The sequence below is a fragment of the Dendroctonus ponderosae genome, unplaced genomic scaffold, assembly GCF_020466585.1.
Source record: "Dendroctonus ponderosae isolate FM_Combo_2020 unplaced genomic scaffold, Dpon_F_20191213v2 Dpon_F_20191213_2, whole genome shotgun sequence".
Taxonomy (NCBI): domain Eukaryota; kingdom Metazoa; phylum Arthropoda; class Insecta; order Coleoptera; family Curculionidae; genus Dendroctonus; species Dendroctonus ponderosae.
This window is the reverse complement of record NW_026018165.1, coordinates 15,072,291-15,090,938: the sequence shown is the minus strand read 5'-3', so window position 1 is coordinate 15,090,938 and position 18,648 is coordinate 15,072,291. Positions and strand designations below refer to the sequence as shown.

General features: G+C 33.3%; 2 protein-coding genes across 7 annotated transcripts in view; one reads left to right on the top strand and one right to left on the bottom strand.

The window, feature by feature from the left end:
• LOC109544537 (G protein-activated inward rectifier potassium channel 3) overlaps positions 1–18,648 on the bottom strand; it is a 30,129-nt gene that overhangs the window by 3,802 nt on the left and 7,679 nt on the right. For 2 of the 5 annotated variants that reach the window (XM_019914786.2, XM_019914788.2), the window contains exons 2-10: positions 15,253–15,566; positions 14,721–14,883; positions 4,453–4,567; positions 4,236–4,385; positions 3,709–3,871; positions 3,111–3,246; positions 2,686–2,806; positions 2,172–2,313; positions 1,885–2,112 (exon numbers count right to left, since the gene is read on the bottom strand). In XM_019914786.2, coding sequence (XP_019770345.1) covers positions 1,885–2,112; positions 2,172–2,313; positions 2,686–2,806; positions 3,111–3,246; positions 3,709–3,871; positions 4,236–4,385; positions 4,453–4,567; positions 14,721–14,883; positions 15,253–15,385 — 1,351 coding nt within the window. In that variant the 5' untranslated portion in view covers positions 15,386–15,566. Of the gene's footprint in view, positions 1–1,884; positions 2,113–2,171; positions 2,314–2,685; positions 2,807–3,110; positions 3,247–3,708; positions 3,872–4,235; positions 4,386–4,452; positions 4,568–7,261; positions 7,658–14,720; positions 14,884–15,252; positions 15,567–18,648 lie in introns of those variants that run through there. The other 3 variants (XM_019914787.2, XM_019914789.2, XM_019914790.2) reach the window with 3 other exon arrangements.
• LOC109544621 (cytosolic endo-beta-N-acetylglucosaminidase) overlaps positions 10,594–18,648 on the top strand; it is a 25,529-nt gene continuing 17,474 nt past the window's right edge. The window contains exon 1 of one of the 2 annotated variants that reach the window (XM_048663473.1): positions 10,594–10,681. The gene's annotated coding sequence lies outside the window, so the exon portion shown is untranslated. Of the gene's footprint in view, positions 10,682–10,727; positions 10,914–18,648 lie in introns of those variants that run through there. The other variant, XM_048663474.1, reaches the window with a different exon arrangement.

Genomic DNA, 18,648 nt, shown 5'->3' with positions numbered 1-18,648 from the left:
TCCCCATCCATGGTTCACTTTCTAAAAAAGCCATTTATTTCTGTCTAGAATGATGTAAAAACGAGCGTTCTTGCTCATTTTGCTTCCGAGAAACATGCAAAACGGGACAGAAAACATAAAATTTTGCAATAATCTTGCGCCACCCTTGCACAAAACGATGATCATTTTTCTAATTTCATAGATAACAGAAGACTGTATTTTTTCTACAAAACCCCCCCTGACTTTAAAGCTGGATCCGCCCCTGGAGCAAAACAAGAGCTAAATTGTTTCACCAAGAAAATCCACTCGACTCGAAAAAATATAAATATTTTCCATTCAAAATTTTACCAGTCCAAAAACTAACCGATGCTTCGAAAATTCCAAGAAGAGTCTATTGTCACGCCACGCTAGATCGATTCCAACAAGACAATGATGTCAAAAAATATTATGGTCCGATGAGTGCAGTTTTCGAACTGCAGGAATTTTTGGAAAGAGAGAAAGGAAACAGAAAAAATACTAGACTTTGGTCCCACGGAAATCCAAGAGCAATTAGACAAATTAAAAATCAAGATAGAACTTCTTTACATGTCTGGTGCCGTATACTGGGGAACAAAGTCGTAGGACGATTTTTCTAATGCGAACCTATGATAATAGGTCAAGAAGGTACTTTAATTTAATATTTATTAAACTACCAGTGTTCAAGACTACGTGGATGACCTACCATTACTGCAGCGTCAAGGGATCATCTGGCATCAAGATGGAGCTCCACCCCATAACGTTCGCCCGGTATCACTTTTTTAAAATTAAAATTTTGATATCTGGATTGGACGAGCGGGTCCTATCCAATGGCGTCCAAATGGCCCCGACCTAACGCCTCTTGATTCTTTTCTCTGGGCTTATTTAAAGAATATTGTGTATGAGACTCTAGTTAGACGCCTTAAAATAGTGGATGCAATTAACAAGATTAATAATTTAATAATCGCTAATAATTAATTAACGATTTTAATATTAATCATAACCAATATATTGAAAAAGTTATAGATAAAATTGAAGTAGATTATTGAGCACGTCTAGCGTTAAACGGACGTTATATACAAAATCCGTGAGTTTAATGAATTTGTTTTTATATATTTATTTGTTTTGAAATTCATAGAAACAATAAATTCCGTTATGTTCTCTTTCTATAGTTTTTTGTTTCATTTCAGGCTACTTTAATTCGTTACTATTTAAAATTTTTAAAACACAGTACAGAAAAACAGAAAAAACGGCAAATCTAGGCAATATTTGCATTTCTGAAATAATGGAAAACAATCCGATCGATCTATCTAAAAATACATAGGGTGTTCCAGTAAAAAAAGACCTTTCCTTGTTTAATATTTTTGATTTAAATTCAGACTTAAAAAATTCACATTTTTTTTTGAAATAAATGATCAAAGGCGGTATCAACTTACAACAAAACACCCTGCATATATTTGTTCTAATGGTGTTTATTGGTTATAAACCGAAATGTTCCCAAGAAGGCCAGCCTTAACTTGCACGCCACATTTTAATATATGTAATTAGCCAATATTGCTTTGTCTGTTTCCTTAGTGCTTTTTGTGTATTTTCCACATGTTGTATTAATCACAGATTGCTCGAACAAATATAATTCATAGCGACAATGATGAACTGGATCGAACGCAACTTTGAACACTAAACTATTGCAACAATTGAAGAATAACTAGTTTGATACACGAACAGAAACTTAATAACAATTTTGGCTTTGTTTTCCATTACTTCCACAGTTTGGCACTTGCAGGTCAAGATTTTTAGTTCAATCCCCCATTAATCGAAGAATAAAGAATTAATCAATCTGTCCCCTCTTGGAGTGAGTGAATTGAATTTTTGCGAAATGATGAAATTTACCTGATCCATCTGCATTGAACATGGCCAGATGTTCATCCAACTGTCTGGCGCTGCACAATGGAGTATCCACCGGAATGGTATTGTTGAATAGGGCATAATCCACTTCATATTCTCCAGAATCCTTTCTGAACGTAATCAGCGATTCGAATCGATGGCCCCAGAGGATTTCCGACGGAAGATAACTCGAGCGTGCTTGAGTGGTCATTCCTGTCGATTCTATCACGCCTTCTATAATTTGGACATTTTTTTAGGCATTATATAAGACACCCAGACATAGCAGATCACACCTAATATAACGACAATCTCGAATCGCTCTCGCAACAAATCGGTTGCGGCCATGTTGTAGAGTGGAGATTTGCTGTCGATTTTGTGGACTATAGTAGTGGGCCAGATGAAGAATATTTTGTCTTCGTCTCCATCGCCACCAACCTATTTTGTAAAGTAGATATTAGAAGCAATCAAGGCAAAACAAGACTTTTCCAAAAAAAATCACAGCAGATATAAAAAATGAAAAGTGCATTAGGAAGATCTGCAGAAGTATGAACACCTTTTATTATCTTATGTTCCATATTACGGTCTCATCAAGTCACGGAACAAAGTTAGTTTCAGGATGCATATTTTTCTTCGAAAGGACTGAAGATCCGTAAAAGTGGGCATAATCGATTTTAAACATTTTCTCTCTCAACAAAAAAATTGCATTTTTGTCAAATTTGAAGCGTGCAGATCTTCCTTTAACACTTGGTCGAACACAAAACATGCAATCGTACAACAAACAGAACTTAAGTGAAAAAGAATCAGTACCTTTACCTTCAGTTCGGTCTGGAAGAAGGGGAGCTGTTCTCCTTCTTTGGTAACTTTGTGCTTGATCAACTGGGCGCGAACATGAGCCTCAATGATATGACTTTTTCTCATGTCTCCAACTCTGAATAAACAAAAATATTCAAATGTACAAAACAATTAAAATGAATGAACGATGGCATCAGTTGCTGCTAATTTCTCTTCCAGAAAAAATTGATAAAAGCAGCATGAAAAGCAAATTTCAACATTAAAATAGGAAATGTGTGTCCATTTTACGTAAAAAAGGATCAGTTTTCAGATCAGAAAAAAATCGGGAAATTTTTTAATATGGAAGTTTTCAGTTTAGTAGACGACACAACAATATTTATAGAAACTGATGAATCAACAAAGTTTAAGAAATAAACTAAGTAAGAATAAACTCAACCTACCTAAACATAAGGCAACGTACACCATCTCTATGACTAATCACAGCATTTCTTGAAAACAGAAGCGTTTGTGTTCGTTTCTTCGGACGAGACAGTTTGGCAAATACCACGCCTACCATGAAGGCCTGAATCATTACACCTGCAAATTAGTAACTAAATGAATCACAAAAGCAAAAAAGCTCCGATTTTTGCTTTGTTGCAAACGAATTAATTTACATAACATTAAATTTGGTTTGATGTAATTGAACGTGAAAGTTTAAAAGTGCTGTTTTGATATTTTCTTCAGCAAGTTGATAATTAATTTGATCCAAATAGTAATTTTTAAATGCATGATTTTTATTTTAGAAGCAGAAACCTTTTTATGTTTGGTAGATTGAATCTGTCGCTATTTAAATGACGGCTCAGTAAGTTTTCCTCTTTGGGATCTGATCTTACTATAGCTTTTTACAGATGATTATGAAAATTAGTCTAAGTGTTCATTTCGTCTGTTTGGGAGCTCTAATAAGTATCTTCTGGTTATTTGAAGACGAAATAACTCAACAATTAGCTCAGAAGATTAATACTTTTTATAACTCAATCAAAACCAATTTTTTTCAATTACCTGCAATTGCTTGTATGCACAAAACAAAAATAGCTTCCGGGCATTCTTCAGTCGTCGCTCTAGTTCCAAATCCAATAGTGTGCTGAGTTTCAACACTGAAGAGGAAAGCGGATGTGAAACCGTGAACGCCAACCAGGCAAGGGGGAGTAGGCTCAGTACCATTCTGAAAAATCCTCCAATAAAGCAAGTTTCCAAATAATGGACCTCAAAATGATTCATTCGTTAATCACCTGAAGACATTGAGGATTATCTGACAAAATTTTTGATCCTCAATGAGCGATAGAACCCAGTAGGAAATAAGATCAAAGATTAGGATGGTTTTAAATTGTCTCTCCAATTGATAAGTTCAGAAATAAGCTTTAAATTATGTAGGTGAATCAATGTTAAACTGGAAACTCTGAAAAACTACAGGTGTTTTGCTAATAATTGGCGACGTTTGGCCTCACCAGAATGCAACAAAATTTCGTTGGATTTTCTCCCAATAGTAACCCAGAACTCTAAATATTTTGCATATATTTTGAACTTACCAAATACACATCGTCCATGTTTAAATCGCCATGTGTAAAGACGATCAGCCACCAAATTAACGCAAATAGGAGCCAAGATAGAAGGAAGTTTAAGGCGAAAACTAGCAGCGTCCATCTCCATTGGGCATCGACTAACGTTGTAAAAATGTCCTGAAGAGAAAAGCGAAACTTGTGTGTAACTAGTTGGCTCGCATAGTGTTCACTAATTAGTGTTCACCTGCAAATACTTTCGGCGTCGTTTCGCTACATTTCCTTGAACTACATTGCAATCTCCGTGCTTGAAAACGACCCGTTTTCGAATTCTCCTTGCATTGAATCTGCTCTGTCTATATCTGAAATAACAGAAAAATGCGATTTATTTAAAATGCAAATATATGCATACAAGAAATCTGTTTCTAACAGTGGACAATATTTTCAAACGATTTGTGGTGGTCTACAGAAGAAAAGTTCTGAGTCAATAACCTGGATGTCGAAAATGCGCGTTGACTTAGAAGTTTTCTACTGAAGACTACAAGTTTCTCATCATTTCCGTCAATATTACTAATTTAACTGTACAAAAATATGTATTTAATCATAGTAGTTTGGGTCAAGCAGAATCATTTTAAGATGAGAAAAGAAAGTTTATCGCATATCGTGCAATTACGGTATTCAGAAAATCTATGCCACGCACCACTTGAAAATAATTTCATAACCATACTGGACTATATTATTTTGACTTCAAAAATATTATTTTCTCAATATATATTTCCCTTAAAAATCTGAGAACTTTTGAGGCTGCAATTAATTTCAACTGTTTTCTCTTCAATTTCCAGTTTTATTGCCTGAAGTATCTTTAAATTTTTCATGCAATTTGAACATTCCACATTTTTTTATTTGCCGTTTATTTGACTATTTTTATCATGTGAGCAAAATTACCGTCTTCATTGCCAATAAATAGAAACAGCATTTTTAGTATTCAACATACAAATTATCTATAAGTAGCATATACCATGTAACGAATTTATATTTTTTCCACTTCGTTGCCTCAATCAATAGATAACTATAATTAGTATGCCATGTAGACAGATAATGCGGGCAAACATATGTAATTAATCTGCGTAAATCAATACATAGGTAGAAGATACGACTACTTTGGATATTTGCATTCAATTTGCCATATTTAGCTGTTAATATTTGTATGTCACTTGACTGTTTAACAAAAAATTGCGAATAAAATACTAACACAAATTATGACCAAATCGCCTGAAACTGATTTCTTCATTTCTTCGTCTAAATATTCCAATTGAAAGCGGCGAATTCTGATAATTTTTTGTCGACACCGTGCAAAAACGCGACATCTAAAATTACATTTAGGGAGAAAACTCTAAAAATACAGCCTAATTATATCGCGACATTATTTGACCGTATCGAAACGAAAGCCATCATATGAAAGAAAGTATTTTCGAGAAGAATGAATAATACATTCACCTTAAATCTAATCAAAAGCACTTTCTTCCAAGTTGTCTCCAATAATTGGCTGTTTAGCATAAAATATATTTCAAATAATAGCGCTAATAAGTGAAAATAATACAATTTTTAATTAGTGTTCCACATGAAGAATCGTAATTAAGTAATTGCAATATAAGAATTCTAGATTTTTGTGTTGCCAGAAACGTATAGGTAAGCGTGGTTTCTCTAGTTTCCACATTTTAAAACGCAATTTTGAGCATACTATCAATAACTTTATGAGTAGAAGTACAGAAAATCAGCTAATTTATCATATAAAATTTGAGAAAAACACAATTTTAATGGATTATTATAAATCAATAACATTTTTCTGTTTTAAAGGCAAGCGATTTTATGGAGATTTGCCCTTGAAGATTAAAAATATCGCAGACTGTGCGGCTAAAAAAACTTGATTTAATGAGAAAAAACTTCTTTGAAATATTGAATTTTGCGTGGTAGGACATAAACATTTTAAAAAAATGTACAACCAACACTGTAATTAAACTTATTTTAGTCATCGATAGCTTGCAACTGCACTGAAAAATTCACGTCACTATTTGAAATTGTTCCATATATTTTCCTCATATCAGAGCTTTAAATAGACTGGATAGCAACATTTACTATCAATGGGCTTAGTTAATTACCCGAAGTAAATGTCAACAAAAATATTAATTAAATAATGATTCATACTATTCAATGTCTTATTGATACATGCAAATACTGTTATTTGTTTGGTCATGTGTTTTTCAAAATATGAAGAAATCTGGAATTAAATAACATATTTCTAAAGGAACAGTTAGTTCAGAGCCACATTTCTTCATTTTCGTGAATAATGGAAATACAAAACACAATTGATTGCTTGCGGAGTTTTAGAAAATGTTAAAATTACATTTCTGTCACCAAAAGCATATTAACTTTCCTTGGAAAAAAATGATTGTGCCTTACGCGGGTTTTTAGGAGAATGAAGCTCTGTTAGTGCAAGGGAAACAGCTCAAATAAAATAGAGAAAATCATGATTTAGTATGCAAAACAAAACAAAGCAACAACTTTTAGCTCAAGGCTTTATTCAGAAAAATGTCAGTAATTTTAAGCGTTTGATGCAAACCACTTTCAATTTGTGGAGATTTTCGAATTTTAAATGATCTTTTTGACGAACTTTTCAGAGCGCTTGTTTGCTCGGAAGCTTACACTGGATTAATAAGTTCTGGCTAATTGAACATTTGCCAAAATTGCTCTTTTAGAATTTGCACTTGGTATAAACTTGGATGATTTAAAAAAAGTGTTTTTAATTCACCATTCACCAAACCGCGGTTACAAATTATACTGTTTCACTTATTAAAACGCTTTCACTGTCCCTCATTTTTCGAACAACTTCTTTAAAATTATTAAAATGAAAAAAAAGGCGTTGAGGGAGTAGCCGTCTAAGTAAACAGGTGATAAAAAACGAAGCTAAAAACAACCACTTGCAATTTTCCTGGTCTAAAAACTCATAAAAATCACACGAACATCAATTTAAACGCATCTATAAAGTAAAGCAATACCTGGACCAAGTGTGAGCCCACGCTTCTTCTCCAGAATAAGTCGCCTTGCTGGCTAAAATCGACACTTGTGATATGCATCTTTTCAGTCCGGCATTCATTGAATCGACCACCAACATTATCACAAAATGTCCATCGAAGTGATGCACAGAATCGAAAAAAGTGTGCACAATTAGGACACTAATAATTTGACACTAGTGTTAAGTTCCAGGCCTGAGCACACAACAGTGTTAAGATTTACATAAATGTATTATATTGCTGCGACTCATCAGTGAACCTTCAGAGCAGCCTATCGATAACTGATGTTATAAATAATAACAGAAACAATAAAAGTGACTTTATCAAATTTCGTTTATATTTCGTTTGTTGTTTAAGAAGCAGCAAGTAACATGATTGTAGAGCAAAAACACGGATTATACATATTGAAATTAAAGGATAATTTTCTGTTTTTTTGTTTGTCTGACTGGGTATTTTGCACAAAAAAGTATATTTTTTTGTACTTTGCGCCAAGCGGCAAGATATAATGTTTTTTTATAAACACATTAACATTAAACTAGACAGGAAGTAAAAATTTTATTGGCTAAAGTTTTGGACTTCTAAAATACAAATTTTGTATATGTATTTATGTAAATGCTTAAGTATACTTTTCCAAGGAATGAATAGTAATGAGGAAATTGGCTCATCGCATTCGCATATTTTAGAACAAATTAACGTGAATAAAGTGGCCGATCAGCTATACCTACGAGTTATTGCACATTTAAGGCGCTTAGTAATGAACCTTGAAATATAATTTTTCCTTATTTTTAAAACCTTGCCTGAAAAAAACCGTAATGCTTTAAACCTCTAACTGATTTACAACACCGATAAATTTGCTGAAATATTGACATTAACATCGATCCACTAATCTCCCATAATCCCATAATAGCTGACTTTCTCTTGACCGTTTTTCATCAAATTTCGCAATATCCTAAAAACGAATGATTACAAAACGAAATTTGAAAGCCACGAAAAGCAATCTAGAAATGCTTGAGCAAAACGCTTTTATTGCAATTCCGTAATGATTTGCGGTAGTTTGAAGCGAGCAATTTTAAACACATATCCAATAACTGCACGTGTCGAAAAATCCACTTGATTTTAATGAATATATAAAAAAAATTATATTGCAAAAGGATCATGCAGCCAAGCAGCAAAAATTGAAAGTATAACTTTGAACAATTGAGTCTGTGAAATTTGATATGATTTATTAAACGTGAATAAGCCTGAGTTTAACCAGGTTTAAATCATTCTCCAGTAGCTCTGTAGAAAAATTCGGAATTTTCTGGCTAAAAATTACACAGATGTATCTATATACTAGACTGCCGATTGATCTATATTTTTACAATTGTGCTATTTTTAATAAAAAATCAAATCGAAGGTAAGGGACAGTTTGGTTGCAGCCAACTAAGCTAAGGTCAAAGTGATCTTTCAAATATCGAGCACGCCGCACACAAATTAAAACGCGGTCGAAAATAACGTGAATGTCCTTAACAGTTAGCACAACTAACACAAAACCAGTGGCGAATGAAACTTCCACATTGACGCAATAAGAAAAAAGGGAATTTTCAGAAAACCGCACAAGCATTTCTTCATCGCGGCCTTTACCAATACTAAACAATATGCGAAACTATGTCGTAGTGTCTCGACTGGATTCTGTAAAAAATTGGCCAAGTTCCGTATGCTATTTTAAAGATAAGGCGCGCTTATGTCCAGCGTTAATTTATTTTTCGTCAGCTGGTCATTATGAAAACCATGACGAAAATATTTTCGAAAAACTAGATTCAAAAGACGCAAAACAAAGCAAGGCTAGTCAGAAAAACGTGATCGATGTGTTCGTTATATTCAGCTGCTGTTCTTTTAACACTTTCCATAAAAGATTTGCTCATTGCCCTAGAAAAAAAAATCGTGGACGATTACGGAGGCCTCAAAAAAACTCGAGACAGTTGAAATGTGGCTGTACCGAAGAATCCAACCTTGGACAGAGAGAATAACTAATACGGAGGTCCTGAGAAGGATGGGAAAGAAAAACGAAGTCCTTAATACAGAACAAGACTCGAAAGCTACAATATCTGGAACATATAATGCGCAAGAGTCTCATCAGTCCAGCAATGATGTATGCCTCTACAGTGTGGGGGTATGCGGCAGAAAGCTACCTGAAGAAGCTTCAAGTAGCTCTGTAGCTTGTACGTAATTGTCAAATTTATAGGGATTATACTTGGCAGGTTTCTCATCTCCCAATCGCTTCATATAAATTTGTATCTTCTTCGTATCTCAGTCATAGTTAAACCTACACGATTTTCTTTTAACTGTCTTCAATGCTTCCTTTGGCTTTACGCACGAAATATTCAAAGTGCAGCTTCAATTTTTCTTTGAAGTCTTCAGGAAGCTTAGTTTGCTTGTGACTCAACAAGCTGAAACTGAGTCAAAATCTTCTGATATTTTGATTTTGTGTAGGCTGCTTCAAACTTAGCAGGTTTTCATCTTCCCATCGCTTCATACAAATTTTTGTTTTCGTATCTCAAGAAAATCGTCATAGTTCAACCTTCACGATTGTCTTCTAATTATCTTCAATGCTGCGCTTCCCTTGGCTTCACGCACGAAATATTCAAAGTGAAGCTTCACACACGGAAAAATGTTTCAAAATGCGCAATTTTTCTTTAAAGTCTTCAGGAAGCTTAGTTTATTTGTGCTCCAACAAGCTGAATCTGAGTCCAAATCTTCTGGTATTTTGATTTTTTATAGGCTGCAATAGTGAATTATTCGCTCCGCTCGGTTGCTTTCAACTAAATATTCAAACTTGGGAGCTTTTTCATTTTCCAATTGCTTCATACAAATTTTTATCTTCTTCGTATCTCAGTCATAGTTCAACCTGCACGATTTTCGTCTAATTATCTTTAACGCTGCGCTTCCCTTGGCTTCACGCACGAAGTACTCAGAGTGAAGCTTCAGACAAGGAAAAAATTTTTTAAATACGCAATTTTTCTTTAGTCTTCAGGAAGCTTAGCTTGTTCGTGACTCAACAAGCTGAAACTGAGTCTAACTTCTGATATTGTGATTTTTGTAGGCTACAATAGCAGCACTGGATCTAGGGGGGCTACAGCCCCGGGCCTCACGATGTCTTATTCAAAAATTCGAGTTTTATAACTAGTGCACCTGAAAAAACTCCATCAATGGCATTATCCTCGTTATCAAAACATTCCCAGAAACCATTTTACAATTATAATAATAACCCAATCGATCGGGCAAAGGTTATACTTAGTGGCGCTGGTCTGCGTTAAAATAGGATTTTGCAATTTTCAAATGCGCATTTGTTGCGCATTTGTAACCCTTTCAAGAAGAAGACCTTTATCAGAAGCTTGATTGTCACGGATATTTTTATTATTCAAGGTAACCATATCCTTTTCCGATTAAACGTTTGTGACTGTTAATCGTATGGGTTCGCATTATGTTATTTCACTTGGCGTAAAATAATGCAAAATATATGTAAAATTCATGCGATCTGTTTCGCGATGTCATTAAAACTACATTTGAGCTGAGTGAACAATAACAGTTATTGTCTAGTAATTCCATCACGATATTATCCGGAAATTGTTCTATGAAAAAAAGTACGTCACTATTGGTAAGTGGGAGTAGGTATTATGTTGCAGGTAAAGGAAATTCATCAGGAAATCGGTTGCAAAGTCACTTGTAAGGAATGTATGATTAACCGTATGAATATGTATGGTTTTTACAATGCTCTTGAGCTAGATTAGTTAATTTTGATTGTTGTTTTCTATTCCTTGCGCTCGCTTGATGTTAAAACGAATTGGCGACCTTAAGATAGTTAAACTTGGACTTGGGATCTGTCTGGAAACCATCTACAATCTGTTACAAGTGTATGAACATTGAAATGTATTTGGATTTTTCCAACAGCTTCCTATCAGCATTTGAACTCTTATTGAGCCCAATTCATGGCATTCCACATAAGTATAGTATCTATCCATTAGGGTGTAGTAAAAGCGAAAATTCTCTAAAATCTTCCACTTTTTTCACGAAGGAAGCAAAAAGCATATCGAGTCAAGCTTTTGAGCTCTGACGGTGCAAGATACTCGTGCCTGCGAAACGCCAGGAAGAAATTCTTTTGAGGACGATCTAAAAGTCCGAAAAGCTTACTAGTTTCAAACGACAGAAAATGTTTTTCCATGAATATCATCGTCCAAATTAGATGCTCAGCGAAAATTTCCAGTAGTTTTAAGATTTGCGTACTTCTATACTTAAAACCGGTTTCCAGACACTTGAAAATATATCATCAGCAATTAGCTGCTTAGCTTTTTCATAAATTCTTCAAACTCATCAATAAAGCGATGTTTGTGTACATGCTCACGATCTATAGTGCTTGTTATTTTTGCTAACATTATTCGCGATTGCAAAGCATAAAATACAACATTCAGACCCTCGATGTTTATTTTCAAGCAATTAGTTTGACTTTTTGGCAACGTTTAAATATTTATTAATTATATTGTAAAGTGTTTACAAAGTTTGGTGCTTTTAATTAAACGATGAATACACTTTGATTGACGCTCTTACGCAATTGAAGGGCAACGATCAATTATTTAACAAATTTTTTGGAAGGTAATTTGGGAACATTACGAAATGGAGAAAGAGCCTGATCGTGACTTTGGTTGGGGTCACGTCCAAGGCAGCCTTTCAAATTTAACCTTAGAATAGTCATAGTTTGTAAATTACCTTTCGGGATAATCAACGGTAATAACTTTTAAATAAAGTTACTAGAATTTGTTGCAAAATCGTCATTATGAGTATTTGAAAGATTGATGTTGTTTAGTCTTTTTTGTATTAATTATTCATCGATTTTTTTTTAGTTTTTTGGTTAAGAGTGCTACTTAGTTCAATTTGATTTGATTCCTCAGTGGTATAAATACCATTTGCCTTCTACACTTTAATATGTATATTATTACAAAAAACTGAACTCCCTGTATTTTGCTTAAAGTTAATATTTTAGTTTGGAAATTAGTCGGCTTTTCAAATTACTTTTCTCTAATTGAAACATTTTTAAAGCCATTTGTATCGTTGCTGATGGCCAAATTATACAAATGACTTTAAAAAATATCTCGAATTTTTTTGGGTGGTGTTATACGGGGCAAAACACAGGAAGTTTCTCCTGACTTAATATTGAATCAATCTCATAATCTGAGTAAAAGTCCTAAAATAACATATTCTTAATTAGGCTTCAATACAGCCTTCAAGAATTAGAATTTTGGTTATTTTTTTGCAATCATTGTTTGAAGAGTTAGTGATTTTGGGTGAAAATACGAAATTTGAGAAGAATATCTCAAAAACTTCAAGCGTTTCAATCAAAAAAATCAAATTACCATTTTAATTTTTAAACCTCGTACCTCGTAGGAAAAGCGTTTATAAACGTGTGATTAATAAACTCTTCTACTGGTTATTTCTTTCACATCCCTGTGTTCCCCGATTGAGAAATTAATCTAAAAACGATTCTTGTTGCCCATGTTAAAGTTTGCTCGACTTTACTGAATGTTTTTAAAGGATCTGTTGGTCATTCATTCAATTTTTATGAAATATTTTTGTCTGCTTTCAAGTGGAGTAATTACTACTTTGCAAAAAAAGTTTAAATTTTAAACAAATGACACTTTACTCTTTGTAACTGTAGGAAGCAGATGGTATTAATATTTTTGATAAAACAAATTGAATTAAATAACACTCATAACTAAAAAAAATCGAAATAATTACATAGTACCAAAAGTGACTAAACAACGTCAATCTAGCAAATACTCATAGCATCAGACAAAATCTTTTTTGTCCGATACAATTATATTTATTTTCATATAGAAAAGTGTTCCTTAAGTCCAAAACATTGACTAAAACTGTTGCAATTGCATAAGGCGTTCTTATATTTGCTTTTGTAAAACGTTTCAGCCTGATTTTTCCAGTTGCTGCAATGCAAGCGAGTTTTACGCCATTACCCTAAAAAACAAACCTGCATTTTCAGAGAAACATGATTTATCGCGCTTTTCAGTTATATGTAAATTTCCTGCACATTTAGCACGAACGCAAAGACATTGACTCAATAATTTTCGCTTGTGCAAAAAACTGAAATCTTTGCATAAAATATTGTTTACTTGAAAGCTGGGGTAATTATAGCGTATTCATAACACCGAAATCGGTAAACAAGCAGTTATAATTCAATTAGCTTACTGGTAATATTGAAATTTAATTACAGCTGCTGCTGACACACATATTAACATTTTAAACTACTGCAGTTTGACTAAAATCTGGTCATTTTGTATTACAAAATGTAAAAATAAATTATATTTTACATCTTCATTTTTCATAAATGTCGTTCTAGGCCGCGTGCATACATAATAGCATTACAAGGCTGTCTGGGTTCACTTTCTGAACATTGTTTTTCAAAATGTAACATGGTTATACAACTTTATTATCTTGCAAATTGCTCGATTGAGCAATACAGTTAATTCGCCAGAAATGAACTTTTTTGGCTTGGTCGAAATTCATTTACTTTTAAAAAGGTCATCAATCGAATTTTTAAACCACGTTTTCTTACGCTTTTATCACTTTCAAGGTACTATTCCGGGTGTTTTTTAATAAATGTCCGATATTTCACATAGTGATTCGCCAGATATTTTGAAGATAGAAGTCCATATTCCCAAGAACCCGCAAGGTGTTAGTTATGAAGCCACAGGACCTGAAAGAATTAACTTAAATTTTTGTTTGTTTTAAATTATTTTTGAAACAATTAGAATTTGAAATGTTTGAAACAATTTGGATGAAACTTGTCGCTTGGCGGATTTGTAGCATGAGGAACTTAAATATAATGCTTGTTTTGGTGTCTACATGTAATTTTCTTTTTTGAAAGATCATAACTTTTTCGCGCATGAATTTATTAAATTGTTCGGCAAAAAATTATGTCTGCGTAAAAAAGGTATTTCTATTAAAAATAGCTTCAATCAACCGTTTTCGAGATCTTTTTATCTCAAGTAAACGACAAATCTGGTACAAATGTGCGAAAAAAAATGTTAATTCAAAGCAATCGACGCAAGTTTCTCTTGTCACAAAACCCCCAGATACCAAGTTTAGTCCAAATATCAAAAAATTAAATTAATCGTTCAACACTCTGTATGCCGATAAATAAAGCCTTGCGACCCCAGTTTTTTCTTAAAAATACCTGAAGAATCGTCCTGGAAAGTATCGGACACTTATTCAAAAACACCCGGCATATTCGCTTAAAATTTGAAGAACTTTTCAATGTGACAAATTGGCGAAATATTGGAATTAATGTTATTAATTTTCAAAAAAATCTATATAAACATGCAACACCAACAAGCGTTTTAGGTTCTTCTGGCATAAAGCCTGGACGCTCTTCAACTATTCTTTGCTAAATGCTTACCGATTCCAAACGTGATTGGGCAGATCTTTTGAGCCATTCCCAAAAGAGATCCTAAACTTATTGAGGGATCCAAATATGCTGTTATCTGAACGTCGCCTGTCGAGTTTGGGAGGAGGTGAGATCTGACTGGCTGATATGATCAGAGTTGGGGCTGAGCGATTGCCTGCAAATTTGTAAAAAATATCTCATCTCTCAAACTATCGGCTAGCGCAAGTAAATTACACCTGCCATAAATCAGTCGGCAAATCTGGCTTTTTTAAAGTTCGATGTCTATGGTTTATACATGTTTATATGAAATGGGCTCGGGCTTGGTTTACAAGAAAAAAAATATGGCAGTAATAAAGCAAAAACTCTAATTCAGGTTGTTTTGCATTTGGGCTGATAACAAATCAGCGTAATTAGTTTAGAGTGTTCGGAAAATATTTAGATTACTGCGAATTTTCAGTTAGTGACTTGTGCATAAACACGTTGAAATTGCAGGATTTCAGTCGCAACCTGAACACAGTCAGAATCTGCAAAAAAACATCCTTACCTAAGAGTTTTTGTCGCTGATGTCCAAGTTTAGGATGTTTCAGGTTCTCGTTTTCGATCTTGAGATCATCCAACAATTTCTGACTCAACATCTCCTGCGTTCGGTCTTCAACGGTGTTGCTGTTGGTCATCATGCAATGTACAGTTCTTGGAATTTACCGTTGCCGTATGAAAACTGTTTTATTTAAATGCTAGTATACTTTATAAAAATCACAGCTGGTGAGTAAGCGCTTAATTCAAATATCACAGATTGACCTTAGTTGTTTTTAGATAATAGGAACTGATTTAACGTGACGATCTTCTAGTTGTTTCTACCTGCAAAAGAAGAGAAACGTACATGAAAGTAATTGTTTTGAAACTGACTAATTAAATTGCTTCCAACTGATTTTATTTTTATTTAGCCGTAGATAATGAATATTGATGTCAAAAATTCTTCGAGTTTCTTCAGGCTGTTTCTTGAGTGAAATAAAATATTAATAGTTTAGATAATTGTCTATTTTTAAACAGATTTATGTTGCATTTGAAAAAAAATCTTAACTATTTGGTTCTAACTGAAGCGCTAACATATCCGGGTTAGGACTAATTAAACAAACGTGGTACTCGAAAGACTCGATCGAAAAGTTCTAATCATTAATCCGATGTTGTTCACGGTTTCCGAGATATATAATTGAAAATGTTCAATAATTTTCCAATAACGTAAATTCAATTGAAGCGGAATAAATAAGTCTCGAAGCGTGGCTATCAGAAACATTCTTATGATTTTTCACATATTTGTCGTGAAATTAGGAAAATACTAATTAGGAAAATACAGTTTACAAAACAGGCCATAGAAAAAGTTCTTTCGACTGGATATTTGTAACAATTTTTGCGATATAAACGGTTTTATACTTCAAATACTTCTAAACCGTTTACATTTTTGCTTCTATCTTTTCAGAGGATAAAAATTGTAATAAAACCTAACTGGTGAAAGATGTTTACGACGTTTTTCAACATCTTTTTTCAGTTAAAATCATCAAAAATCCCTCGAAAAATTAATTAAAAATTTCTAATACAAGTGATTTTTTAATTTTCAAATCCTCTAAGCTTTGATTTTTGCTTCTGCTTGTTATCTGGTAGCAAAATCATTAAGTATGGCGCAAAAAACTAAATTTTCATTCTGATAATTGTTGATGTAAAATATATATTATTTATTTTTGCTCTATCGCAATGTTATTTTTTAAGATTTTTTTACAGTGAGAAGCTTTATTGAACCAAAACTAAAGCGCAAATGGGCGTCAAAAATCCATAATTAAATTTCTTTATAAAATATACCTATCTGAAACAGTCGTGAGTTACTCATTTAACAGGAAAACATGTTCACAAAATTTAATTTTTCTAAACCAACTAAAACCTAAGTTTCTCACTAAATGTTCAGCGTCTAAGTATATGGCGATTTAAAAGTGATTATTAATTTAATAGATTATTGATGACCTGAACCAACCAAGTTCAATGAAAAACATTTATTTGTGATTTAGTGGTTTAAGCAAGTAGAACAATTAATTAATATCGGTAATCGCCTGCATCCTTATCGCCATCAAAGATCATCAGAGTGCCCGAAAACATTTTTTTTGCACAAGTGAATTGAGGACGTCCAAATAATGAATCACTTGATACCAAAAAGAGTTTATTAGCACGCCTGACTAATTATTTTTAGAATGGCTTTCGTACTTGGAAATGTAAATGCTAAGTAACATTTTTTTGCAAACATTAACAAAATGCGTTACGTGTTTTAGCGGTGCTCGTGTATTTTTAACCGTCTGAGTTTAATGTTTTAATTCATTCAAGAATGGGAACTCTTCCTTATTGTTTTTTGCCTTAAAATACACGGTTTGTGCAAAAAACGAGTTCGATAATCACAGGAAAAGTCGACTTATTCAAACAAATCAGCAGAGATGAAAAGTGTCTGTAATTGTTGCTAATTCCAGTCTATTTGTTGCAACTCATCTGAACTTACAATAAACTCTTTGTTGCACATGCGGAAGGTTTTTTGATGTTAAAATACATCCGTTTATAGTTTTAATGTATTTTATATTACGTTATCTGAGATTAGTAACCTAGAAATCCTATTGAGTAACGGCTAGATAATTAAACATAGAAAAAAATGCCGTTAACTTCTAAACAATAATTTGATTTGATCATTGACTGCTAAAGGCTATTGCCACAGGATATACCGCAATTGGTGCCAAAAACAATGAAGAGCAACATTCCCCATTTTGATACGGTAGTTAGGAAGTTATTATTTCGTTAAGCCTAATTTTAAAATTGGCATCAATTACCGAGTATCTAGTGCATCAAGAATCGCCAACACTTATAATAAATTTGTTGTTATGAGCACTTTTATCGAACAAATGCAGCCAAGGTTTTTAAATGGTTTAATTAACAATTTGTTTTATAAATATGGAAAATGCTCTTTTTTTTAAGGAGTCCAGCCCGGGTAACAGTTCTAAAGGTAAAGCCAAGAGATTAGGGAACAAGAAAGTTTCGCTATGTTGAATGAAAATTTACGCTGTTTTATAGCTTTGTTACATTTTTTCTGCACATTCTTAACGCGTCCTCAATAATATACCGAATATATGCACATGATGTATGGAACCCAATTTAATTTATATTCCTTGTAAACTTTAGTTCCCCGATTTTTAACACTTGATGACATTTTAACCTTTGATTCGATATTGGCATGCTTTTAATGAATTGTACAATAGTATCTTGAGGATGCTGATAAGTCTCCAGATGATTAGGTTGCAATGATTGATTACAAATTTTATTAAATTAACAAATGTCCATATTTGAAATTTACTTGTCGAGTTATGGTTGTTTCGGCGACTTTTGGACTATTGCAATATTTTATAACACTTCATGTAATGGGAATCTTGTTAGGTGGAAGTGAAACGAATTTTAAGGCGCACGCAAAAATTAATTTTTGAACAAAATGCTTCAAATTCTTTACGATTTTTATTGCTTAGTCAAACACGCTCTAGACTAGACCATTCTGATCCGAAATAATCCAAAATTTCGGAGGATTTTCAGCAGCTTCTTAGGAGCATTTTATGACTGTATCTTTTTCGGCTTCTATCAATCTATCCTGTAATTGATTTGGTCTTCTATATCTGAATGAAAAGTTGAAGCAGGATTTTATGTTAATTACACTTTCAAGGCAATCAGTTGGACAATCCCGTGCTTATATTTGGTTTGCGTTCAGTAGATTCTACGTATATCTATTTAGAAATCGGCGAAAGCTAACATTTGTATAAGTTTTTGCCGGTTTTTGCCAAATCAGCCATCAATATTGTGGCTTTATTCAAATACCTACATACCAGAAAAGTAATTTTTAATATTTGCTTTCCCAACAGTACCTAGC